At 48.8% G+C, this 27,864-nt stretch overlaps 2 protein-coding genes across 5 annotated transcripts in view; both read right to left on the bottom strand.

Annotated features, from left to right (window-relative positions):
• C9H16orf95 (chromosome 9 C16orf95 homolog) overlaps positions 1–17,746 on the bottom strand; it is a 64,001-nt gene extending 46,255 nt beyond the window's left edge. The window contains exons 1-5 of the mRNA XM_066349104.1: positions 17,459–17,746; positions 14,995–15,135; positions 10,798–10,944; positions 9,949–9,985; positions 6,608–6,818 (exon numbers count right to left, since the gene is read on the bottom strand). Coding sequence (XP_066205201.1) covers positions 6,608–6,818; positions 9,949–9,985; positions 10,798–10,944; positions 14,995–15,135 — 536 coding nt within the window. The 5' untranslated portion in view covers positions 17,459–17,746. The remainder of the gene's footprint in view (positions 1–6,607; positions 6,819–9,948; positions 9,986–10,797; positions 10,945–14,994; positions 15,136–17,458) is intronic.
• Positions 17,747–26,007: 8,261 nt separating this feature from the next.
• FBXO31 (F-box protein 31) overlaps positions 26,008–27,864 on the bottom strand; it is a 47,515-nt gene continuing 45,658 nt past the window's right edge. For all 4 annotated transcript variants that reach the window (XM_066349148.1, XM_066349149.1, XM_066349151.1 and 1 more), the window contains one exon: positions 26,008–26,912. In XM_066349148.1, coding sequence (XP_066205245.1) covers positions 26,690–26,912 — 223 coding nt within the window. In that variant the 3' untranslated portion in view covers positions 26,008–26,689. The remainder of the gene's footprint in view (positions 26,913–27,864) is intronic.

Here is a 27,864-nt window from a genome sequence, read left to right as displayed (position 1 = left end):
GAAATAAAAACATATCCAGACATACAGAAGGTGAGAAAATTTATCACCAGAGAACACCCACTGCAGAAAGTACTCAAGGGGTTATTCTATCAGGTAAAAAGAACAAGAAACAAAACAAAAGAAAAAACCATGACTAAAACCTCCAACAAGCTTACAATATGAACACGGATAATCTGCAACAAAAATGAAAGGGGAGAGGATAAAGATCTGCAGTAGCAAAGGATGATGGAGTATAGAAACAAAAGACAAAATATTCTTGTGTATTTGAAACTTTTTTCTCAATAATGTAATGGTAACCACACGCACACACACAAAATAAAACTGAAATTCAGAACTTGAAAAAGAGGAAAGAAACATGAAATACCACCAAATAAAAACATAAGGCAGAAACACAAAGTGAAAATAACAAATGATACACAGAGCTACTGGAAAACAAAACATAAAATGGCTATAAGAAATCTTCATACATCAGTCACTACCCTAAGTGTAAATGGACTAAATTCACCAATAAAGAGGCAAAGAGTAGTAGATTGGATCAAAATGCAAAACCCAACAATATGCTTTCTTCAAGGGACACACCTAAGCTGCATAGACAAAAACAGACTCAAAGTGAAAGGTGGGAAAACAATTCTCCAAGCAAATAATATCCAAAGAAAAGTAGGTTTAGCCACACTCATATCTGACAATACTGATTTCAAGACAACAGAGGTAACAAGAGACAAAAATGGACATTTCATAATGATAAAGGAGACACTATATCAAAAAGACATAACACTTCTTTTTTTTTTTTTTTTCATTTTTTCCGAAGCTGGAAAGGGGGAGGCAGTCAGACAGACTCCCGCATGCGCCTGACCGGGATCCACCCGGCATGCCCACCAGGGGGCGATGCTCCGCCCCTCTGGGGCGTCACTCTGTTGCATCCAGAGCCATTCCAGCACCTGAGGCAGAGGCCACAGAGCCATCCTCAGTGCCCAGGCAATCTTCACTTCAATGGAGCCCTGGCTGCGGAAGGGGAAGAGAGAGACAGAGAGGAAGAAGAGGGGGAAGGGTGGAGAAGCAGATGGGCGCTTCTCCTGTGTGCCCTGGCCGGGAATCAAACCTGGGACTCCTGCACGCCAGGCCGACGCTCTACCACTGAGCCAACCAGCCAAGGCCTAACACTTCTTAATATATATGCACTGAGACCTGTGGTGGCGCAATGGATAAAGTGTCGACCTGGAATGCAGAGGTCGCCTGTTGGAAACCTTGGGCTTGCCTGGTCAGGGCACAAATGAGAAACAACTACTATGCTCAAAACCACATTGAGATACTACTTCACACTCACAAGGATGACTAGACTGAAAATGATAGATAATAAGTGTTGGAGAGGATATAGAGAAATCCAAAAACAGAAATAGAAAATGGTACTGTTTTTTGTTAGGTCAGCCAAAGGAGGGATGTACAGGCCTGATGAGTTTTATATGAAGTTTATTTATGTATCTGTGTCAGAGGGACTGAGACTTTAGTGGCATCACGGAGAGTTGTAGGAAGGGGGTGTGTGATATGGGGTTACTGCAAGCATTTGCTAACATAGGGGTTGGTGCAGCTGGACATGCTCAGATTAGCGTATCTTAGTCTGTAGCCTTGGTCACATACTGTCTACCTTCCCCCAACCCTCAGGCCCCTCCCAAAGGCCTTGTCCCTCCCAAGGATACTTCCCAGAACTTTCCCAGGGTGGGGAAGAGTTGCTTAAAGGGAGGGGGAGGCAGAGGAAGGGAGGGGAAGGGAGGGGCAGGGAGGGGGAGGAAGATGTTTAATAAGGAAGCTGCCCCAGTGGGAGGTCCGGTGAGGGGAATTTGAGTTCAAAGGGACCTGGACGGAAACCTAACAGTTTTCACTGTGGAAAACAAGTCAGCTCCTCAAGTATTAAACAAAGTTACTATACAACCCAGCATTCCTAGGTACATACATACTGAAGAGACATGAAAATATGCTTATATAACAATTTGTACACAGATGTTCATAGCAATAGCAGCACTAGTCACAATAGACAAAAAGTGGAAACCATCCAAAGGTCCACCAACTAATGAATGGACCTTAATGAATGGATAAACAAGATGTGGTCTGTCCAAGTAATGGGATATTATTCAACCATGACAAGAAATGGAGCACTGATGTAAGGTATTTTTCCACACCGAGAAGGAAGGAAGGGGCCAGAGCCAGGAAGTGTGGAATAATAAAAGGCTTTATTGAGTACAGAGCACTTCTCACCTGATGAGGTTCCCTAGCCCGGAGAAAAGATGGAGGCCAGGAAAGTCGCAAAGGGTGACCCGCGTGAGAGATATTTAAAGGGTCCCTAGGGTGGTGGAGCTAATATGACATGGTGAAATCTCACTGGCTGACAGAGGTGTCGCTCTTTTCCAAAGGGTTCCTGGAGTCTGCCTGGAGGATTCAACCCAGCGGCGGTCCGGCGGTGCAGCAGGGCGTGAAACCGTTAAGAGGTAAACGGGTGGGGTTCGCACAGTCCACCCGGAGGATTCAAAGGGTTCCTGGGAAGTTTCTTTTGGTGCACTTGGTTGTGGGTGGTCCTAGCCAAAGTTCCCGGACCTGTGTTCCCCACATGACCATCCCCCATTATCTACTGATCTTACAACTGACACCTGCTACAATGTGGGTGAGCCTTGAAAACATTAAGTGAAGAAAACACACACAAAAGACTTACATATTGTATTATATTATATTATATTATATTATATTATATTATATTATATTATATTATATCATATCATATCATATCATATCATATTATATTATTATATTATTACACCTGCTACAATGTGGGTGAGCCTTGAAAACATTAAGTGAAGAAGCCACACACAAAAGACTCACATATTATATTATATTATATTATACTATACTATACTATATTATATTATTACACCTACCTGAAGTGTGCAGAATAGGAAAAGTCAGAAAATAGGTCATGGTTACCCAGGGTGGGGAAAAACAGAAGAGGGAGTGACTGGTAGTACAGAGCTTCTTTTGGGGTTGATGAGAAAAGTCAAGTATTAAATCGTAGTAAACATACTACAAACCACTGAATCATATACTTTAAAAAGGTATGTTTTATGGTATATAAATGGTATCTCAGTGTAAGGCCAGGGGCCACCACCATCGTGGCCATGCACATGCAGGTTTCCATTAGATTCAGGCAGACGGTAAAGAAACAACAGAACTAAGAAATGGTGGGCCATCCCTTTATTCTAGACTTGCAATCAGCCAGTGAGTAAAAAACACACAGGGCACCAAAACCCACTTACATGTTCTCCGGTTCCAAAACCAGGAGAATCTTTTCTGGTTTTTCCTAGAATCAAAGGCCCCCACCAGTTCAGCAGAGCTCACAAAGCCCCTCGCCTCTGTTCCCCGTCTGCTTCTCTCTGCACAAACTGGCTTCTCCTTCAGCACCCTGCCACCTTGGCTGCTTCTCTGCAAAAACGTGGCCTCTTTCTCAACCTTCTTCTTTCCTCTTAAAACCTTTTGGAGCGAAACCGCTCCTCCAGCAAACATTAGCATAACAAAGCCCCTTCCCAAGCAGGAAGGTAATTAGCAGTTTTACCTGGCAGCACATCCATGTGGGCAGTGCCATTTTTAACAAAGTGAGCAAAATCAAATAACACAAATTTTATGAACTTATTTGCCCAACATTCAGCTTTAAAACTTCAATTCACATAAAATTTTATGCTATTTAAAGTGATACCCACCTAAAACAGGTGCTAAAAGCATTACAGGTCCCTCATCCAGAGGGTGTGCTGCTGTCCTTGGCAGAGAGATAAGAAACTTAGAAAGGACCCCCATCCCACAGGGACACAGAAGTAGAGAACAAGTCACTTCTTTTTTTATATATATTTTTTATTTATTTATTTATTTTATAAGTAAATTTTTATTTTAATGGGGTGACCTCAATAAATCAGGGTACATACATTCAAAGAAAACATTTCCAGGTTATCTTGTCATTTAGTTCTGTTGCATACCCATCACCCGAAGAGAGATCATCCTCCGCCACCCTCCATCCAGTTCTCTCTGTACCCCTCCCCCTCCCCCTCTCCCTCCTTCCCTCCCCCCCACCCCCCGTAGCCACCACACTCCTGTCCATGCCTCTTAACAAGTCACTTCTTTATGAAGAAAAGTCACTATCAATAAATTTGGGACCACTTTAGAGTTTCACAACATTTATTGACTACATTAACAACAGAATCCACCTGCATTCACAGCAACTCTGTACAACCAAGAATCCCAAACGATGAATAATTTGCATTGAATCCTGGGTGTGAATTATGTGATCTGAGAAAATAGTGACTACCTCAGACTCCTCCTGATTTGAAGACTTTCGTTAAATACCTTCATTATGATGGACATTCTTGTTGATATTCTTGATAGTAGCTGCAGATTCCAACTTTAAAACCCCCCAAAATGACTGGAAAACAGAGAGAAAAGCATTCTGTAGGACTGTCCTCTGCTGAGCCCACAGGACTTCTCCATGGGAAGGAGAGTGGAGGGTACCCCATAATGGAGAGGGATGTCATCCAGGTCCCCAGTGGGCTCAGTGCTCAGGAGCCCAGGCAGGAGGGGTGCAGTGAAAGGACAGCAGGGTGCAGTCTTAGCTGGCTCACTTTCCAGCTATGGGACCTCAGGCAAGTCACTCAACCCTGCAGAGCCAGCTCACTCTGAAGTAAGAGTCCCAACGTGGCAGAAATGGTAAGGAATTGAATGAAATGAAAGCTGAAGCAGGTCTGAACAAGAAGGCAACACTGCTCCTCGGGGCTCCCTGTTGAGAAGGCTCTGAGCTCACCTGCCCTCCAGAGGCCTGCCCGGTTCTAAAGTCTCCACTAGGCTAACTGATGGGCGAACAGAGGCTTCTCCTCAGGTAAGCTGGTTGTGTAGTTTGGGGTATCTCACAGGGCATCCCACATACACCCCAGCCAGGCGGGATATCTCTCCTACGCAGCTGGTTGGTGCCTGCACCTCTGCCCGAAGAGCCCGACACAAAAGCAGGTGCCTCCTATAAAAGTGTCAGCAGTCTTCCCTTTGGCTGGCCCTGACCATCCACCTAACAGTCAAGTTTATCTCTGTTCTTCCCAGGGTGCGTGCAGGGAGTCCCTCTAAATTTGGCATTGAGTTGCCAAACATAAAAAGAAAGATGAAGCTTCCTAAAAAGCAGAGAAATAAAACATCACAGTGCTGACCTACTCATGTTGACAGGTCATGCCGAGCTGACGAACCCCTGCCCAGACCCCTTCCTGGGAGCACACGCCCTAGACAGGTGGTGACCCAGGTCACTCTTTGGTGAATGTGCATCACAGGGTTTGTCATCCCAGGGAGTCCAACACTAGGAGAACAGACACACAGGACACAGGGACGTCCACTTCTGGCCAGGGCAGAGTGACAAAGACTAAGCTAACCTGCCCTAAACAGCTCGAGACATGGGGAAATGACAGCTATAACGGGTTTCAGATCCTGGCATTTTCTAGAATATTCCTCTTACAAGTACATGGCGAAGGCATAGGAACTAAGTAAAACGAAAAACACACATACATACATATATATAAAACACATAGACACAGACAAGTGTGTTATGACAGCCAAAGAGACAGGGGTCATGGAGGTGGACAGAGTGGGAGAAATGAGGATGGAGAAGGATTTTACTTGGGGCGATGGGCACACGATACCGTGTGTAGCTGATGTGTGATGGAGTCGTATACTTGAAACCTGTACCCCAATAAATTCAATAAAAAAGCCATACTTCAGTACATGTAAATTATAATTGCATACATTTGCATGTTATTTACATACATGTGTGTTTACATGTATTTTACATAGAGTGTGATGAAAAGGAATTGGCTGGAGAGGGCCTGTGGTGGGGAAAGAATGGGTGAACTGGGAGGGAGGAGTTCAGAAGAGGAAGAGGAGGAAGGCTTTTTCAGAGACTAAAGGAAGAAGCTGGGGAAGGGGTGGCCCTGCCCTGAACCCCAGAGTCTTCCTGGAGGGAGTCAGCAGGCAATCAGGTGAGAAATGTGAGTCCTGGCGGAGGCTGGTGGGGTCCGGACTGAGTAAGGGCTTTCCAATATGGAGCCTGGATGGCTGGGGCGGGGCTGGGGGAGAGGCAGCAGGTCCCCCCCCCCCAAAGGTGCGCTCCAACCCCAGAGGGCTGGCTGGGCGAGCTGCCTCAAAGATCCACTTCCAATACGGACACGATGGAAATTTATGGGAACGGGAACTGGTGGTGTTCTGGGGACAGGAGGATTTTAGAACTTGAGGACAGAGAAGAGGGGAGAAGAGAAAGGCGGCGGCCCCAGGGTGCCTGCTCCCCACCATCAGCTCTATCAGATCTGCATTGCTCTTCCGTGAACCTGGCTGGAAAGAGAAGACACCTGCATTGTGTAATGAGCAAGACTCTGGACAGTGAGAACCACAGAACAGTAATCACGGCCACACCCATGTCCACCCTTCTGTTCAACTACAACCAAGTTCTCCACATCCTGGACTCAGTTAAACCCCAGCAACCCCTGAGTGACGCAGCCCAGGGAGTGAGAGGGCCCGGATTCCCCCGTCCCACCCTGAGCCTGCTCACCGAATAACCGCCAGGACCCTCCAGACAGCCTGGAGGAAGGCCAGGAGGCCAAGGCTGAGAGGCAGGGAGGGGGGCTGCGGGCTCTCTCCTCTGCCGGGGGCCAGCAGCCCGTCCTGGTGGAGGGCCTGCAGCTGCTGCCACTTGAGGAGGAGGCCTCTGTTGCAGCAGATCCGCCAGCACTTGTGCCAGGAATGTGAGTCCGGGGAGGGTTCTAGGCAGAGAAAGTGAGTTAGGCCCAGCCCAGGAGTGGAGCAGCAGGCCTGCCCCAGTTTGTACACTGAACACCAGGCAAGGAAAACACAAGATGAGAAATATAGATTTTCTCTTTAAAACAGAAGTCAGCCAGATACTGGCCCAGAGAAACACACTGAGTTCCTCTGTGCGGAGCTTGGGAAGAGCTTCACGCTGATCTGTATGGTGGGACCGCGCTCTCGGTCCTGTCCTCTGAATGCCTCTGGCTTGAGACATTATTAATATAAACTGCCAGAACTAAAGAACAATGGCTGGAGTAAAAGTTAATACCGTTTTATTTTTTTTGTTTTGAGAGAGAGAGACAGATAGAGACAGACAGGCAGAAGGGAGAGAGATGAGAAGCATCAATTCTTTGTTGTGGCTCCTTATTTGTTCATTGATTGCTTTCTCATATGTGCCTTGACCAGGGGGCTATAGCAGAGCAAGTGACCCCTTGCTCAAGCCAGCGACCTTGGGCTTCAAGCCAGCGACCTTTTGGCTCAAGCCAATGACCATGGGGTCATGTCTATGATCCCATGCTGAAGCCAGGACCCTACGCTCAAGCCTGATGAGTATGCGCTCAAGCTGACAACCTCGGGGTTTTGAACTTAGTTAAACAATTATCATTTGACACATGATTCAACAATAAACTAACCGAGCTTTAGGCTTTTCTTAAAGATGCTGTGTTGACCCTGGCCAGGCCCATCAGTTGGTTTAGAGCAGTGGTTCTCAACCTGTGGGTCGCGACCCCGGCGGGGGTCCAACGACCAAAACACAGGGGTCACCTAAAGCCATCGGAAAATACATATTTATTATACAATGCATTTTTAAATAAAATATGTATTTCCGATGGCTTTAGGCGACCCCCGTGTTTTGGTCGTTCGACATATGTATTTTCTGACCCATAGGTTGAGAACTGCTGGTTTAGAGCATCCCTTTAACAAACCAAGGTGGCAGGTTTGATCCCTGGTCAGAGGACATACAAGAAAGTCAATGTATGTACAAACAAGTGGAAGAACAAATCGATGTTTCTTTCTCTCTCTAAAATCAATAAATAAAAAATAATAAAATTATTTTTTAAAGAAGACACAGAGTATTATTCAAGGCCAAAACAACCAATAAAAAAAAATAAACCCGTAAATGTGTGTGATTATACAGTTAGAACTGCAGTTTCTCCTACCAGTACATTTCTACACATAAAGTGATTTTGGACTCTTTGACCTGAGCCAAGGTATTGCTTTGTTTTTTCCTTGTGCACCCCCCTCCCATTCTAGTCTCTCTTTGCAGGACCTTTACCTACCCTCTCTCTCATTCGCACTCTTGTGTTCCAGTGACGGCTCAGACACACCCACCCAGCCCTTACCTACATCCTAACAGGGCATCTGCTTTTAAAATTTACATCAGTGAAGTCCTGTTGTATGAGCTACAGAGACTTGCTTTTGTTTTTCTATGTTGTAATGTGTCCTGGGGTCCATTTCATTGTCCCTAACAACTACGTACTCTAGGTGGCAAGTGCCACACTTCAAATACACCCCCACTGACTTCCTTCCTCCCACTAAGAGACACTAATGTGCTTCCAATATTTGCCATGGAAATCACTGCTGCAGACACGGGTGCATGTGGGAGTGTCAGCAGACGGGGCCCAGACGGGGGCTTGCTGGGTTAAGGGTTATGCACATTATGAGATTTGATAGACACCTCCAAATTGCCCCCTGGCAAAGGATGTGATCAATGACATTCCTAATTGGGTTACTTTTGTAATCAGGAAAAAATATGAATCTTTTGCACCATGAGAAGGGGGGCAACTGAGTACTGGCCATTCATTTCCCAAGCACTCTCCTCCCAGCTCCTCCTGCATTCTGAGAGGGCCGCTCAGATCTCTCGCCCACCACATGAACCCTGGCGTCTGTCATCCAGCCTCTCGGTATCCCACATTCCCTCCCGTGTCTATAGATTCAATCAAGGGGCACTCACTACGCAGTGTGGCTACGGCACACTAGGGGAGGACGTGATACAAGCCCACAAAACATATCCTCTTCTCTGCTCACGTGCAGTGCAGAGAAGGCAGTGTCAGCCATCAGCACCAGAAAGGGACTTCAAGACCAACTCCAACCCACTCGTAAATGCAAGTCAGTGTGCAGATGCCACCTCCTTGCTTAGTGTGACATAAGTGCATAACACAATATAGATACTGGGTCACAAGTATATAAATGTAGGAATATGCTTTGTCATGACTTCATACTGCATCATGAACATATGAATATATATGCACTACATCTGTCATAAATATATGAATGTATACAGGCTAGGTCACAAATATAAATGTATGAAGTACTGTGTAATGAATATATGCATAAATATGGTGTCACAAACATACTGTGTTGTGAATATACAATATAAGAACGTGTACTGTCATGAATATATAAACAAATATACTGTCATTAACTTATGCATATATAACACACACATATGTTATAAATTATAGAAAATTAGACCTTTAAAAAAAACTTTAAATATCATCTAACTCCAGATTGCAAATTGGTTTCATCTTTAAACAATGTTGAGCCTGATCAGGCAGTGGCGCAGTTGATAGAGCACAGGACTGGGATGTGGAGGACCCAGGTTTGAAATTCCAAGGTCACCAGCTTGAGTGCCGGCTTATCTGGTTTGAAGCAAACCTAACCAGCTTGAGCCCAAGGTCGCTGGCTTGAGCAGGGGGTCACTTGGTCTGCTGTAGCCCCCCAGTCAAGGCACATACGAGAAAGCAATCAATGAGAAACTAAGGTGCCTCAATGAAGAATTGATGCTTCTCATCTCTCTCCCTTCTGGTCTGTCACTGTCTGTCCCTCTCTCTGTCACTCTCTGTCTGTCACACACACACAAAAAAAAATCATTAAACAATGTTGATAGTTTAATGGAATCTGAGGCTTCCTTGGGCTCTTTGGGAAAAGATGGTGGATGATTAGTCATGTCTGACGAGAGCAGGGGGAGGAGAAGTACTGTGTGCGCCAGTCTGTGGACGTGTTTGTGTTACAGGCATCTGAGAAGAAAGAGGTCTCCCCATCCCCAGAATGATCCTCATGAGGCACTGTATTCCCGGGGAGAGTTACCTTTGATGCTTTTAAAACTCTGCTGCCTTCTCACCACCTAAAAAACATGAACATATGAATATATATGTACTAGGAAAATGTGACCAGCCCGGTGATTCATGGGGTAGGTGCTTGGTCTAGAAACCTCTAAAAGGACCATGGCCAGCACAAACCGCCAGCCCTGGTCTCCTTTTAAAGCGACTCTGGGTCTTCATTCTGGGGACAGTTTCCTGCTTGATGATGGACAAGCTGCAAGTGGAGTGTGGGCAAAGGCAGAAAGGACGCCTCTGACTGCCACCCAGGACACCCTGGGAGAAGCGGTGCCGGGGCCTGAGGAGCGCTGGACCTGGCCAGCCTGCAGTCCCGGTCTTGGGACCCAGAGCTCCGCAGGAGCCAGACAGAGCCAAGAGGGAGGACAGAAGGTCAGCGCGATGGCCCTTCCCCGACTCCCTCCCCCCACACCCGCCATGCCTCCAGGGCTGGGCAATAAGCACAGGAAGCTCAGACAGGCTGCGAGCTGGAAGGGGTGAGGGAGCGGGCGTGGGAGGGAGACACGGGGAGGTGAGCAGGCACACCAGGTGGAGGAAGGAGGGCGGGGGGAGGGGAAGGGGGAGGAGAAATGCTGGGAAAGCGGACAGCTGACACAGGGCCCCCCTCAGACAGCAGTGACCCCTCCCCAACCCACCAGGACATCAGAGCTGGCCGATCCCACACAGGCCTTGTTGCCATGACTTCCAGAGGATGCCACCCCCACGGACACCAATGGAGGTCTCTGTGGGGAGAGAACCCAGCACCCTCCCCCTCACCTCTGGGTCCCTCCACAGGCCTGCCCTCAGTCCCAGGCCTCGCTGCTGCAGGAGCGAGTCTTACCTTCTTGTGAGACCTCAGGACCCGGGGCACCCAGTAGGGCATCGCTGCTTGACCCCTAGGCACTGGGAGAAGGCCCCCAAAGCGGTGACATGGACAGGGGCAGGCCTTGTTGGCTTTGGGGACATCAACCCGGACCATCTTTATGATCTGACAGAGAGAAAGGGAAAAGATGTTCCAAAGTAGATGGGGCTAGGCCCCAGACAAGTGCAGCCTCAGGGACAGAGCCAGGTCAGGTCATCTCTGCACCCCTCCCACAAGCACACGCCAACCCCCAGCCGAGGGAACAGCTCTCCTCCTCCTGACACTCTGGGGTGGCAGGGGCCAGCACTGTCATGCTCCCCCTGCTCTTACAGCCCGCCACCTGTACCTCTGCAGCAGGACTCTGAGTGGTGCAGGGGCAGGACGCACAGGTTGGAGCAAGGAGACCTGGTTCTGTCCTGACCCTGGTGGCCTCCAGGAACAGCCTTTGGGCACAACACTCAGCCCCTCTCAGCCTCAGCATTCTCATCCATGAAGAGGGTCTGCTAGCATTTTAACATAGATCAGAGTTTAAAATGACAGTCTGGTCCAGCAAGCCACTCCCAGGACTGCATACCAGAAGGAACGCACGTGCATTTGCAAATTGTGTGCACAGAACACTCATTGCAGCATTGGCTGCTATGACTGGACAGACTCAGTGTCCACCAATAAAAAGTAATTCATGGCCCTGGCCGGTTGGCTCAGTGGTAGAGCATCAGCCTGGCATGCAGGAGTCCTGGGTTCAATTCCCGACCAGGGCACACAGGAGAAGCGCCCATCTGCTTCTCCACCCCTCCTCCTCTCCTTCCTCTCTGTCTCTCTCTTCCCCTCCCGCAGCCGAGGCTCCATTGGAGCAGAGATGGCCCGGGGACTGAGGATGGCTCCGTGGCCTCTGCCTCAGGCGCTAGAGTGGCTCTGGTTGCAACAGAGCAACGCCCCGGATGGGCAGAGCATCGCCCCCTGGTGGGCGTGCCGGGTGGATCCCTGTTGGGCACATGCAGGAGTCTATCTGACTGCCTCCCCATTTCCAGCTTCAGAAAAATACAAAAAAACAAAACAAAACCAAACAAAAAAAAGCAATTCATGACAGACTGAAGGGACAAGAGGAAATGAAGTGGCCTTTGGCTAGAACAGGAGGCCGAGTCTGTCAGGACACGCTGTTTAGTGGGAAATGCAGCATTGTAGACACTGGATGATACCATTTGCATATTTTAAAAGAAAATATATGTAATATTGTTTGTATGAGTTGTGGTGGATTACATCCGATTCCGCACCTCTCTCTTTGCCATGTGCCTCTGAAGTTCCTTCCAGCAGGGACAGGGCAGAGCCCACCCCTCAATTTGGGTTAGATCAGACACAGGTTTGGCCAGCAGAATGAGGAGGAAGGGACAGCAGCCAGATCTAGACCTGGGCCAAAGCAGCCTCCCAGGATTCCAACACCTCTTGCTCCTCTGTCATTGTGGCAAGAAGGCCGGGCCTGAGCAAGCCCACCAGCCCCAAGATCAGGGACACGTGGGACTGAGCCGCCCAGCAGAGGCCGACCTCGGACACACAAGGAATAAACAGTGACTGTTGTTTCGAGCCAGGAGTTTGAATGAAAGAACCCACACAGAAAATCTCAGTACACACAGGGAGCCTTGGGGGGAGAGCAGGGCAATAGGACAGGGGGCAGGAGGGAGAGTTACGTTCATCACACTCCTTCGTATTGCTGGAATATCCAACCATGTGCTCATGTCACATGTTTCAGGAAATAATAATAAACTACTTTCGAGCAAACCTGTTAACTTCGCGAGGCTGCCAGGAGCGCCAGATGCCCCGTGTGAGATGAGCTGCACCGACAGGCGCCTCTGCAGGGGAGGGGCTGAGGGCTGATGCATCGAGAAGACCTAACAAGGCCTGGGCACCCCGCTCCCCCACCTCTGCACCTCTTGCCACCATGGCATGGGCGCCCCTTGCCTGTGACCCTTTAGCTCGGCAGGTTGAGGACACTGACCAGTTCTACCCACTCCTCTAAGTTCTTGCTTCCCGAGTGCATGCTCCACGGCGGGCACTACTCGAGAAGCACAGAAAACCCCACCCTGCCCACAGAGGGTTACTACACTGCACTGTCCATGTGAAATAATAAAGGCCGGGATCCCGCAGAGCAGACGGAGCTGGGAAAGCATGCCAAGCCAGAGGAGGCTTTCTGAGAAAGTGCCCCCGAGCCAGGTCACGGGCTGGCTAGGTGGAGAAGGTGGCAGAAGAGCATGTGCCCATTAGAGATCCCTCGAGGATGGGCATAACAGAACTGACGTCACGGGGCAGACCTTACAGGCTGCCTGGGCAGCACTCATATCCTCTCTCTTGCTAAAGAACCCAATTAGGCTAATGGGACAAACTGGCCAGTCCAAGCGATCACCATCAGGCAGTTGGGGCTCTGCCAGGAATGGGTCGGCGGTAACGTCAAAGAGATGGACAAGATCCAGGCTTCTGAGAATTCTTTTTAAAAGTGAGAGGGGGGGGCAGACAAACAGGAAGGGAGAGAGACGAGAAGCATAAACCAGTCATTGCAGCACTTTGGTTGTTCATTGACTGCTTTCTCATACATGCCTTGACCAGGGCTCCAGCTGAGCCAATGACCCCTTGCTCAAGCCAGTAACCTTAGGTTTAAGCCAGCAACCTTTGGGTTCAAACCAGCAACCATGGGATCATGTCTACGATCCCACATTCAGGTTGGCGACCCTGCATTCAAGCTTCATGTTTCATGGTGGGTGGCAGCGGAGCAACCAAATGGTGCCGTGATTGGCCCACCATGAAAGCTGGAACACCCACTAGTGGGTGGGAGGGACCAGGTTGACCAGCACTGCAAAAGTGGGCAGTTTTTATAAAAAGGTTCGCCATCGTGGGCCTAGAACATATGACTTAGTTATTGTGAAGTCACTGACCTCTTTTTGAGAGTTTATTAAAAAACAAGAAATGAGAGATGGCAGCACTACAGATTCTACTGATTTTAAAAGGGTGATAGGAGTATATTATGAACAACATTATGATAATAAACTCAACAACAATGACTTAATGAACAAATTCCTTGAAAGATACAAACTACTAAAGCTTACTCAAGAAGAAATAGATAATATAAGTAGCTCTGCATCTATGAAAGAAATTAAATTTGTGGTTAAAACCTTCCCACAAAGGAAGCCCCAGACCCATATGGATTTATTGGAAAATTCTATCAAGTACTGAAAGAAGAAATATTGCCAATTCTATGCAAAGTCTTACGGAAAATGATGGAATACTTTCCAATTAATTGTACAAAGCCAGCATTATCCTCATACAAAAACAAAAGCATTACAAAAAAAGTGCAGACCAATATCCATAATGAATACAAATGCAAAAATTCTAATCAAATGGATATACATCATGATTAAATCAAGTTTATTATAGGAATGGTCATTTGATTCTTGAAAACTAATCAATGTAATTCATCATATTAGCAAACCAAAAAAAAGAAAACCATATGATGATCTCAATAGACACAAGCAAAATCCATCATTCATTTCTCTTCCTCCCCCTTTTTTTCTTTTTCTTTTTTAAGTGAGTGGAGGGGAGATGGAGAGACAAATTGCTGCATGCACCCCAACTGGGATTCAGGGATTCATCCGGCAACCCTCATCTGGGGCTAATGCTTGACCCAACCGATCCACTGACTATAAGAGGGGAAGAGAAAGAAAATGGGGAGAGGGAGAGAAAGAGAAGCAGTTGGTTGCTTCTCATCTGTGCCCTGACTGGGGATTGAACCCAGATATTCACATGCCAGGCCAACACTCTATCCACTGGGCCAACCAGCCTGGGCCCCAACCTTCATTTCTAATAAAAGCTCTCAGCTAACTAGGAATACAAAGGGAACTTCCTTAATCTGATAAAGACATTTAAACTAATGCTAACATCATACTCAATGGTGAAAACCAGTACACTATCCCTTCAAGATCAGGAAAAAGACAAGTCTGTCTTGTCTCTCCACTCTATTCAACATATACTGAAAGTTCTAGCCAGTGTACCAGGCAAAAAATAAATAAATAAATAAAAGGCATCCATGTTGGAAAGGAAGAAATTAAATTATTTATATCTACAGATGACATGATCATTTATGTAGAAATGTTCCTTGGACCCAGTGAAAAACCCCTGGTTTCAGTCACCCACCTGCTTTTGGGGTCTCAGAGACAGAGGGACCCAGTAAGGTAGTACTGCCTCAGCCTTAGGCCCCGGTAGGTGGCCCCTGAATCTGGACTGGCACTCACAGCAGATGGGCTCCCGGTGAACAGCACTGGGGCTGGGACACATCTGAGCAAGAGCCAGAAAAGACAGAATTAAAAACGATGCTGCATTGTGATGTGAGCCAAAGAACTCTCTGGAAAAGTAAATCAATGCTCAAAGAGAGCCAAGGTTCAGGCAGGTGTCCAAGGGCAGGGACAAGGCCTTAGTTCCTACCGCAGTTCAGAAAGAGGCAGGCTGCTGTGGCTCGCCCTCCAAGCTCATTTAGAGGGGGACCTCCAGAGCCTGCAGAACAGATGTGCTGGGATTCGGGACACTTATTGCTGCAATACCATGAGCAAATCTCAAGTCCGGCTCTGAAAGTGGGGAAGTACAGCCGACTCCAGTGGGGATGCCTGCTCTTTTTGTGGTTATGTGTCACTGCATACAGCACTTTCCATTTGCAAACACTTCCACCGCCATCCCATGGATCCTTCCCACACCCACAGGCAAGGAGAGGGGAAGCCATCCACTCCAGGGCTGATGAAGGAGCTGATGCCCAGAACAGGTCTGCTGGGGGGCAGTGTTGCTTCCCACTGGCCTCCTAAACAACTGTCTCGCAGTCATGAGGAAATGGGGGCTAGGGATAGGCAGTGGGTGCCCCTACACAGACAATTTGGGGCCTTGGTGATGGCCCTAACCATGGACTCCCGTGTATAACACATCCACTCATGAGATGTTCCTTCTGGACCCACATTCTGCGCTCGCCCCAACCCACGGGGGGGTGTCGGGGTTAGGGTAAAGTAGCTGAGGGTGGCTTTCCTTACCAAAAGATCTGTGAGGCACATTTCTTTCCCAGGGTTTGAGCTGTGTTATTCCAGAAAAGAAGAACAGGAAGGCTTAGAAAGCTCTGGGCTTGGTGTAGGTTGGGGACAGGAGAGCTAGAGTGAAGGCCTGGGCCAGCCTTCTGGAACTGGCTCATATTAAACCCCAGGGGTGGGGCCTGACCTGTGGTGGCACAGTGGATAAAGCGTCAACCTGGAAATGCTGAGGTCGCCAGTTCGAAACCCTGGGCTTGCCTGGTCAAAGCACACATATGGGAGTTGATGCTTCCAGCTCCTCCCCCCTTCTCTCTCTCTCTGTCTCTCCTGTCTCTCCCTCTCCTCTCTGAAATGAATAAATAAATAAATAATTTAAAAATAAAATAAACCCCAGGGGTGGGAGGGGTCATCCTTATACACCTGAGAGGGGGTAGGACATGATAACAGAATGAGTGCAGGCTCCTGGGCTAATGTCTTTGGGTTCCCAGATGTCAGGCTATGCAGAAATCCTGCATTCCGGAACCTACTCGCTTGGGCACACTCCCGCTAAACTTGTCCTTGGCTCTTTGGGAAGGACAGGAACACTGCAACCTGGTGAGAACTTTGCAAGACATGGAGCTGCCAAACACAACTCCTAGGCTTTATCTGTCACTCCTGAGCTTACTTGAAGTACTGAAGGAAAACACTGTCCAAACTGCACATTTAATTAAATTCCTTCCAGCATAAAATCCTGGGTGCTTTGTCTGTGGGATGCCAGACTCTGTGTTGTTCTTTCTCATTCACCTCCTCCCCAAATTGTAGAATGTTGGCCATATGTAATCTCCAGTGGACACAAAAGTGGCATGTGTCAAAGTGTTTTGTAACATAGAAACCGTAAGAGTGATACAAGTGGTTTTGTGTTTCATTATTATCATAATTATTACTGCTATTTTCTTATAGCAATAACTTACTGGTCAGTGAGAGCAACTCATCCAGCTAATATTTGAAAACAGAGAAAACTTGACTTGGGGTGGTGAACACACAATGCAAAATACAGGTGATGTATTATAGAATTGTATACCTAAAACCTATATAATTTTATTAACCAATGATACCCCTACAGATTGAATAAATGTTTTTTTAAAAACCCACAGAGGATAAAAGATGTTGTCCTGCACAGCATCCAAACACCCTGCTGGTAACAACAGGATTGCTGTTTCCTTGGGGGGAGGGGGGCACACCCATCTCAGTCTATGTGCTTCAAATGGGATGGAACCCTCAACTCCCGGGCAGAAAAGTTAGACCCAGCTTATCTTAGTTGTTGGCTCAGAATGGGTCATAAACCAAGTCAGTATAACGGGACTCATTCTGGGACTTTGCTTATAATTACTGGTAAAGAGAACCTCCTTTTCTGTTGAGGTTGTGTCTCTAAAGGTCTGGGTCACCTTGCCTCCAGGTGGAGGGCCAGCATACAGGAGAGCAAAGCTGAGAGATGGAGACAAACAGAGACAAACAGTCCTTGACCGCAGTTCTAGAGCAGCTGGATACATCCATGCCTGAAGATCTTCCCCAGCCATTCTCAGTGAAACAAAAAATTGTCCTTTTGTGCTTACATTTTGTGGTGAGGCGTGTTCTCTGTCCTGTCCACATGACACAAGCCACCGCAGGGAGGCACTCGCCAGTGCACACGCGCTCGGGGTGTGGGTGCGCGCTGACAGACCCAACGGGCACCGAGGGCGCGCGGAAGGACCCGCGGGACTGCGATACGGTCGTGGTGGGGAAGAGGTGGAGGTGATGCTGATCGTGATGTGGTGGCCGAAGCGGAGGCTAGCGAACACTCCAGTCACTCCACCGAGGACCAGCACTCTCACCAGCCCTCTCCCCGCGATCGCCCCTCTGGGTCCTCGCTCCCTCCCCTGACTGGCGTGTGTCTAGCCAGTAAGGTGCCGCCCTCTGTGCACGTGCATTTCATGACAGCTGATTGGCTCCCGGTGGAAAGCACCTCGGAAGTGGCAGGACAGCGGGTCAGAGGGTCAGCGGGTCAGTGCGCAGGATGGTCCTGGCGCGGAGGGGAAGTGGGCAAACCGCACCCCTGTCACTGGTTGACCTTCGCTGCGGCTGCGCCCACTCGCATTTCCGACGGTTTGGCCACGCAAGTGCTCCAGCCCAGGGTCTGTCCCCGAGGAGGAGAGGATGAGGCGGCCCCGCGAAACCAGGGCTGGTTTCAGGGAGCCACAAAGCATCCCCGCATGGATGTATCACATGCAGGACGTGGCATATACTTAAATTTGTTCGTTGTTTTTCTGAATTTCAGAATTAACTGTGCATTCCTCATTTCACTTGCTGAGCCTGACAGACCTACCGACGGGATCAAATTGTGACTTTCAGAGAAATGTTATTTCTTGAGCAACCTGGAGTTTAAAAGCTGCCATCTCGGGGGTCCCTCTGCTATTTTGAGCCATTTGACCCATTTTCCTCTGCCCCTTAGTCCCCTTCCTCCACCCTCATTCCCCCATGCACGTGTGTGGGCCCTGGGCACTTGATAAAATGGAAACAAGATTTTCTTCACATTTTTGTAAAACTAAATGCTTTCTGCCTCTGTATGTTCCTTTAGTTTATCACAAACTTCAATTTGCATTTCTTGGAAATGAGTTTTTACCTGCTTTTCAGTATTTTCATGCTGACTGTATTACTCTCAATATCAGTATTTGCCTAATGAAAGGAACTGTATCCCTAATGGGCAACACCCCAATGTGCTGCCTTCTAACCATGGAGGAAGCAGGGTTCTCCCAGGCACTGTTCAGTTTCTTGGCTCTGCTATTCAACTGGAAAGGTTGAGACCTATGAGCAGGCCTGAGCTTCCAAGCCAGTACACAATGCATGCTGATTGGGCCGTGCCTCTACCATATTACCTGCTAAATATCTTAAACATTGTGTTTATGAATGTCATCCCTGGTTTCTTAATAGGTAATGACAAAATTTCCAGAAGTCTCGTCTTAGCCTAGCATTTTATTTATAGCTGTCTTGGTTCTTCCCACTTTGGAATGCTCTTGGCTTCTACTCTCTTTCCGTTCTCCGGAGCCCCCTGGAATATGGCTATAGCATAAAGGACAGAGTCATGTACCCCAGAAGTTCTGGCCCTTACCACTGAGACACTGTCTTGCCCTTTCATGTGAAGAATAGCTCATCACTGTCCCCATCCCCACTAGGAATGGCTAAAATTAAAATGACTGAAGATACCAAGTTTTTGGGTATGTGACAGGTGGATCCCCCAGACATTGCTTAAGAAATATGTACAATCATGTTGACAAAGTGTTCGACAGTTAGTTACTAAACCTAACCATGCATACTCAATGACCAAGCAATTCCTTGCCCAGGTATATACCTAAGAGAAATGAGGGCTTACATCCACCAGAAGACATGCTCAAAAACATCCGCAGCTATATTGTGTTAACAGCTCCAAATTGGAAATGGCCAACATGTCCATAGGAGAAAAGATTTTTTTTTTTAAACTATGGATATTCACATAGAACACTATGTGACAATGAAAAAGAACACAGTCACAGCCCACAAAAAGGTAGATGAACAGAGCACACAGAAAAGCCAGACCTCAAGATGTGGCTGTGATTCTACCTGTGCCCTGTTCAAAGCCAGGAAACCAATCCACTACCATACCAGCTGGTGATCCAGAGGAGACCCACCCACTCCGCCCCCTGTGTTCAGAATAACAAGGGCCTATCAGGCAAGTCACCTAACTTTTCCAAGCCTCAGTAAACTAAACAACCATAGAACTAATCCCACAGGAAGGTTGAGAAGATCAGGGAAGACAGAACATGAAAGGTGCTGGAGTGCCAGGCATGTCACCCCTCAGTACCTGAGTGTGGCAAAATCGTACCCCCCCAACACACACACATTTCCCTTTTCCTTCCCACTTCAAACAGGTGTTGGCTACTTGCCACTTCTCAGGGGAGGGAAGGACCAGAGAAGCCCGTGACTACCAAGTGTTTCTGTGCCGGGCTTTTGTTTCCAAGACACCCAGGTATGGGAAGGGGAAGCAGAGCGAGGGCTTTGAGTCCCTGAGTCATGGTGCAGCTGTGCAGTGTGTTCACCAGCCAAGGGTCTTGCATGAGAGCCCGGGGGACTGGCATTCAGCCTGTGCTCAGCCTAATGAGCCCTCCACAGGCACAGAAAAGGAGTTCTGCACATCTAAATCCTGAGGGTTAAGTTAAAACGTAACTTTTAAATAAAATCTGAATAAGAACTATAATTTGTGTGTGTGCACACGCGTGTGGGCATGTGTGTGTGTGTGTGTGTGTGTGTGTGTGTTGTGTGTGTGTGACAGAGGGAGAGAGACGGAGAGAGGGACAGATAGGGACAGACAAGCAGGAAGGGAGAAGGATGAGAAGCATCAATTCTTCATTGCAGCTTCTTAGTCTCCTTAGTTGTTCATTGATTGCTTTCTCATATGTGCCTCGACTGGGGGGCTACAGCAGATTGAGTGGCCCCTTGCTCGAGCCAGCGACCTTGGGCTCAAGCCCGCGACCATGGGGTCGTGTCTATGATCCAGCAACCCCGCGCTCAAGCTGGTGAGCCCCCACTCAAGCTAGCAACCTCAGGGCCTCGGACCTGGGTCCTCCACATAGCAGTCCGATGCTCTATCCACTGCACCACCGCCTGGTCAGGCAGAACTATAATGTTTTAATTTTTCTTTTTCTTATCAGGGGAATTCTGAGTCTCTTGGTAGTTAAAGCATCCCTCCCCAGTCCAGGCCGCACAGTGGGTTTCGGTGAAGGTAATACCAGGCGCTGTTGACTTGCATTGGTGAGTTTTGTGTTAGCAGCCCCTACATAAAGGATTCTCACCCTTTCACCCACACTAGGGCCCAGTGTTATGTGTCTGGTCCTCACTGGTGGATATCATTTTGTGCGACTCTATTGCCAAATCCTTACCCTTTCCTCTTGGGATGACAGGTTTTATGGTTACCCTTATTCTCTCCTCTCTGTGACATTATATTACTCTCTCTTCAGTGAGCTGTGTAGCTTCAGTCTCTTGGTCTCCCTTCTCACCTCCTTCACTGTATCCTCCTACCATCTTCTGGGGGACATGAAATCCACCCTCCTCCTCTTGTTGTCATCAGAGTGCTGTGAAACAGGCACAGCCCAAGCCAGACAGCCAGGCTTGAGAATATGTTCATTTTCAAATGCTTCAGTCACCATCACCCCCACCCACCCACCCATACCCATCCCTCCACACCAAGGACTCACATCCTAGTGCTTTCCCTGAGATCACCAAGCACCCTCTAGGAGAAGGAGGGGTTCTGAGAAGCATCTCATTTGCCTATGGTGCCCAATGAAAGCTTGCTTTCCAATACAGCCATGGGACACTGGGGACAGAGAGAAGCTCCATGGTGGTGAGGGCCATCCACCAGGCTCAGCCAGCCTCTGACTCCACCCTGAATCCTGGAAGGAACCTGAGGAGAGGACAGGAATGGGTCTAGGTCCTCGCCTGCCTCCTGGCCCAGTCCACAAGGTGCTCAGCAGACACTGTCTGAACAAGGGTGGCCTGTGAATTCCACCATTGCTTTGGATCCCAGGTTGGAAAGGCAGCTGCCCTGAACATATGGTCCACTGAATGGTCATGGTAGCTATGTGAGGTAGGCTTTAGGACTGAGCCACTAGCAGTCAGGTCCCCTGAGACCACATTTGGGCCAGTGGCACAGAAAGGCAAGAGTGGCATCAGCTCTCCACTCTCATCCCCCCCAACCCAGTCCAGCATTCCACCACTCGTCACCCAGAGTCCTGTCACTTCCCAGGGGTCAAGCCGTATCAACCCTTACCAGAACCCCCACAGCAGCCTTCTGGAGGACATTCCCCCCACTTTTCCTCCAGCAGTCTCTGTCAACAGCTGTCAACTCTAAGTTCTCCTTAAAAGAGAAAGCCTGAGCTAGTTCTGCATGAAGCAGGGAGGGAGGCCCGCCTGCATCTAGCTAATCAGACTACTGTGTGTGCTCCCTGCCCTCCACACTGGCCAGAACTTGCCTGGTCCTAAACTGCCTGCTCTTGGGACAGAAGGACACAGGAGGAAAGGAGCAGGGAGGCTGTGGCAGTGAATACCAGCCACAGTGAGCCTGATGCCCAAACTGGCGATCAAACACAGGTGTCCACAGCCCTGACCACGGAGGACTAGGACCCAATCCAACTCCTTGAGAAAAGTAACAAAGCCAGTAACCTTATCTCCAAAGACAGTGAACATGCCAAGGCCTAAAAAAGGATAGGATCCGGACCTGAGAAAGGACATGTAACCACATTCCTCTCCCACCCCTACCTAGCCCTGATCACCCTATAAAAGAAGCCTGCAAACTGAGGATATAAAGGCAGACTTTGCGTCCGAAGCCCTCTGCCTTCTCGGATTTGCTGGCAATTCAATTAAAGACACTTGTATTCACTTCTGCCCTCGTCTCTGTGTATTGGCTCCCTAGCAATGGGCAGCAGGTGCTCCAGCTTCTTCAGGTAACAGCTGGAAACTCTCCCACTGCCAGGTGGCCTCCAAACCTGTTCACACTCAGCAGTAGACACTAGGAAATCTGAACTGGAAGGGCAGATACAACTGGATATATGGCCAGGCCCATGTTATGTAGCTGAAAAATAAAAGGTTCATTTGCAAGTCTCATGCAATGAGCATTAAGCCCCAATGCAGAAAATTTCCAAGGACTTGTGTCGAAATCTCCAATCACATCCTCTTCGGTTGAGTAGCAGAGAGCAGAGCATGCCCAGGTGTGCAGAGATGAAGCTGTTTCTTCCAACCCACACAACAAACAGGCTTACCTTACTCCACCTCACAGCAGCAAGGTGGCAAGTGAAGGCGGTGCCAACGACTGGAAAATGTATAAGGACTCTCCTAGGTCCACCTGCCTCTTTCCCCAAAGCAAGCACCACATGGGCATTGTGGGTCCCAACAAGGAGTCATTCAGGCCCACTGAATTCACTGGAAATTAATTCATGCAGGAAGTTCTCCTGAAGAGCTTCCTGACCTTGACCAAGGGAAGCTACCTGGTGCTGGGTGTCTGCATATTCCCCTGCTGAACTGGAAACCAGGAGCTGGCTGAGGGCACATCAGAGTGGGAAAACAACACATACTCCAGACAATAAGCTGCTGGCCCTGCCTGGCGTCACTGCGGGCCACTGCCAGATGGACAGATCCCACAGACCCTGGGGCCTCACCATACACCAGAAACAGGTCAACAGCACACAGCCCAGCGTGATTTTAGTCATTATTAGTGGAAACCGGCTGTCTGAACTGTGTTGATGCAGTGGATAAAGTGCTGACCTGGAATGCTAAGGTTGGCGGTTTCAAACCCGGGGCTTACTTGGTCAAGGCACATATGTGAAACTACTATGAGTTGATGCTTCCTGCTTCTCCCCCTTTCTCTCTCTCCTCTCTTTCAAATCAATAAATAAATTCTTTAAAAAAAAAAAAAAAATCACGTATAGACCCAAATACCAGAGGCAGCCTAAATGATTCAGATTTGAGATTGGTTTCTAATCAGAATTGCTCATCTTCAATCTGTGTGTGCTTTACAGTAGTTAGGTGAGGCTCTCAGGAGGATGGAGTCCGTTAGGGCAAACCGCAAACTCTGGGTAAAATAGGCATTTTCTTGATTTTATTTAAACATGGTAGAACTGACAGCCTGCATGCCCAGTTCTCCATTTTCATTCCCCTCAAAGCTTCATGGCCATAAGTAGAAAGCACGATTCAGGGCTGGCCATACTTGGCACAAGAGAGAAAGTCATACTGCAAGATAGGAGTAGCGACACTTTTAGGCTCAGTCCTGAAAAAGTCGTGGAAACTGGGACCATGCCTCAACTTCCTGCAGGACCTTTTAGAAGTATAAGGAAGGTGAGTCGTGACCATGCATCTCTGATGAGGCTCCGCTGACGGTGGGTGCCAGGCAGCTGAAACCCGGCTGCCCAGGAGGGGCCTTACCTTCTTCCCTTGCCTCTCCTGGGTCTCCACAGAACCTCCTGGCAGGACCAGTTGCCATTTAGAGGTTGTGTCCCAGACCTTGATGATTCTACAATACTGGGAGGCAAAAGGTCAAAGTTGCCAGGCGAACTGAAGCTGAAACAGTGGGGATTTTTTTAATTTAAAAATTAAATGATACAAGGCCAGTCAGGGAGAAATTAACTGAGAAGACAGAGGGCACATTCCACAGGCAGCTCAGGTTGTTGTGTACATGAAGACACCGCAAAGCTGCTGCCTTCCCTAGGGTTCCTCACACCCAGTGTGAGTGCTCAGTGCAATCAACCAAACAAGGAAAAGCAACAGAGAGGGAACAGACTCCACCCTGCCCTCCGTGAAGCACAGCCCGGGGCAGCTGTGTGGAGCCGGCCCTCTGCGGGCTGCAGAGCTGAAAACACTCTTGGAGGCCAGCACAGGTTCAGGAGACACTGAGATCAGCAAGGATCTCAGAGGGAAGGGTCCCCAAATGCAGATACTAACTTAACACAGGCATGTCTCTAGAAGGGTCAGCGCTCTGGTCTCCATGCAGGAGGGTTCTGGTCTTCAAAATGCTTCCTGATCCATACAGTGCAACTTTCCTAAAACCCTGCCCTCTTGCCCATGAGGGGACTACATAGTCCTCGTGTGGACTGCAGTTTGGGGTTCCAGCGTCAGAGTGTGTATGTGTGTGTATGTGTGTGCGTGCGTGTGTGCTGTGTTGGGGGGGCACAAATACCAACTGGAACTGGCTACAGGGAAGGTTCTAAAGCTGGAGAGAGACCAGGGCAAGCACAAGGATGCTGCCCAGACACCTGGACCAGAGCTGGTGTTCACAGGGTCTTCCAGCTGCTCAAGGCCTCACCAGCCCTGTTTCCCTGTCTAAGACTCTAAGACAGCAGTGAAATGCTTTGGTCCAAAATCCAAATCAGTCAGTAGAGAAATGGGAATTCACAAAAAAAGGCAAGATGAAAAAAAGAAACAAAAGGACAACAAAAAACAATAAAACAGGCCCTGGCCGGTTGGCTCAGTGGTAGAGCGTCAGCCTGGCGTGCAGGAGTCCTGGGTTTGATTCCCGGCCAGGGCACACAGGAGAAGCGCCCATCTGCTTCTCCACCCCTCCCCCTCTCCTTCCTCTGTCTCTCTCTTCCCCTCCCGCAGCCAAGGCTCCATTGGAGCAAAGTTGGCCCGGGCACTGAGGATGGCTCTGTGGCCTCTGCCTCAGGCGCTAGAATGGCTCTGATTGCGGCAGAGCAATGCCCCAGATGGGCAGAGCATTGCCCCCTGGTGGGCAGAGCATCGCCCCCTGGTGGGCATGCCGGGTGGATTCCGGTCGGGCGCATGCAGGAGTCTGTCTGACTGCCTCCCCATTTCCAACTTCAGAAAAATACAAAAAACAAACACAAAAACCAATAAAACAAAACAAGGGAGATGGTCTTTAGCTTAGCCCACTGGCGTGACAGGTTACCTACTTCCTGAATAGAGCAATGTCTCCTTTCCACCCAACACTTGTCACTCAGATATTGGGTTCTGAGCAGCAGGCAGCCCAGTGGGTTTTTCAGAAACAAATGTCCATCAAAAGTACTATATTCAGCCCTGGCCGGTTGGCTCAGCGGTAGAGCGTCGGCCTAGCGTGCGGAGGACCCGGGTTCGATTCCCGGCCAGGGCACACAGGAGAAGCGCCCATTTGCTTCTCCACCCCTCCGCCGCGCTTTCCTCTCTGTCTCTCTCTTCCCCTCCCGCAGCCAAGGCTCCATTGGAGCAAAGATGGCCCGGGCGCTGGGGATGGCTCTGTGGCCTCTGCCTCAGGCGCTAGAGTGGCTCTGGTCGCAACATGGCGACGCCCAGGATGGGCAGAGCATCGCCCCCTGGTGGGCAGAGCGTCGCCCCTGGTGGGCGTGCCGGGTGGATCCTGGTCGGGCGCATGTGGGAGTCTGTCTGTCTCTCCCTGTTTCCAAGCTTCAGAAAAATGAAAAAAAAAAAAAAAAAAAAAAAGTACTATATTCAAGCTCTGACCAATTCACAGGCAGCAGTGGGGTTATGAATTGAGTCTAGTCCTTCAACATATATGTTCACAAGACAAAAAAATCATACAAATGACTTCTGTGTGTTATAGAACTGAGTTTACCATCTGGTGCAAGCAAAGCCAAACACTAAATACCAAGAATTGTAATGAAGAAATATTTTATTGATGAATGCTGCCATTGGAGAACAGTAAGCTAATGCTCAAAAGCTCCGGGGAAAATAAAAGAAGCAAATCAACCAACAAACAAAAAAGAGATATGGGAATTCAGTTCTGGGTCCTGAGACTGACACTCCCTGACTTCCTGGGGCTCTTTCCACAAACACTGCCCCTCTCTACCTGCCCAGGCTGCACAGGTCACCTCGCCAACGCCCTCACAGGCCATGGCCACTCTCACTTGCTTCCTACAGAGGGACGGTGGAGCCGGCACCCCAACACTGGATGCCTTAAATCAAGAGATTATGTCATGAACTTCCCCGAAGGAGGATTTTGTTTTCCAGAGAAAATCATCAGTGGTCCAAAGACAAACTCCATTTCTCCAATCCCACTATCTACATGTCTGGCAGCCCATCCCCTAAATCAGTTCTGGTTTTTTTCTCTCTTCTATTTTTTGTATAAGGCATGCTCAGCTCAGCTTTCCATCAGCTACTGACAAAGGTGCAGGTATATGTTGCACGTTCTATACAAAGTGCCTTGGGTGGCTGGACCAAGATGCCTATAGGAAGGTGGGTTTTCTGGTCAGGAGGTCAAATCTCCAAAGTGCATGCTGCTGCTCCTCCCACCTTGAGGGTGTCCAGAGCTGTCCCCACTGCAGGGAAGGGGGCCGTCAGGAGGTCAGGGACTGAATGTTCTTGAGCATCTCCTCAAAGGCCTGTGGAGACGGTGCGTCTGCATTGCGGAAGGTGGCCCGGACTCTGCTGTATAGACTGAAGGATTTCAGCTCCAGCCAGATGAACCCGAAGCGGTCCTCGTCGAACAGGATGAAGACCCCGGGGGTGCGCTCGGGGCTGGTGAAGCCATGGCCAGCAATGAGGCCCGTACCATAGAAACTGAACAAAGAAAGAGGGAAAGCACAAGAGAGAAGAGTGAGGGGGCTTTGAGGCACTGTACTGTCCTGGGTCACACGCTGTGTCATCCTGGAGGGTTCTGAAACACCCTTCATTCCATTCAAGACACTTTTGCTATTTGCCAGCAACAAGCTAAGAATCCCACAGACAAAGACCCACAGACAGCCCTTGTCCCCATAGGGCCGCTGCACAACTCTAATGTACAGCACCCTAAGCCATCATACAAGACGGGTGGGTGGGGCTCTGGGTGTGTGGGCAGATGACTGTTCATGTACAGAGAGTGGGTGTCTTGGGCTAATCCCAGATGGTAGGGCTCACCCACTAACCACTGATCTCTACCAACTCACCCAACTAAAGGAAGGGGACCTCAGGCAGCCCCACCTCATGACTCAGTCCCAAAGCATATGTCTTCATAATGCAGGCCCAGGTAACAAAAACCTTAATTCCTTAAGTAGTTATGTCATCATATGAACAATTCTAATATAATCAACAAAGACATATTGGCATGCAACTGACATTAACTCAGAAGGTAGAACCTTCAAATACCCATATGGCCAAGTTTTGAGATCAACATCAGCCTGAAATATATTTGTCTTTCTTGCAAAGAACTTGGTGCTGCTGATGGATGAGAAGAAGTCAGAAGCTGGCCTGAATCTCCAAGCTCGTAAAATGGCACCCAAGACCCCCACCTTCCCCCACTGTGCTAAGGCTCTGCTGGAGGGGATTGGGAAAGCAGCCTGTGGTTCAGAGAGTTTCTTGGATGGGGTAAAAAGCACCACCCCCACGGGGAAGCAAAGGAATGCCTAATGAACTTAGGGAACGCACAGCAAATGTCTCCTGCACAGGTGCTGTGGGAAGGCCTCGCAGACACATAGCAGACAGGGAAGGATCAGAGCAGTCCCTCCAAAGCCATCGAGCCTGGTATTCAGCATGG

This window comes from Saccopteryx leptura, chromosome 9, assembly GCF_036850995.1.
Source record: "Saccopteryx leptura isolate mSacLep1 chromosome 9, mSacLep1_pri_phased_curated, whole genome shotgun sequence".
Classification (NCBI taxonomy): domain Eukaryota; kingdom Metazoa; phylum Chordata; class Mammalia; order Chiroptera; family Emballonuridae; genus Saccopteryx; species Saccopteryx leptura.
Note: the sequence above shows the minus strand (reverse complement) of the source record. Positions and strands in the feature narration are given on the sequence as shown.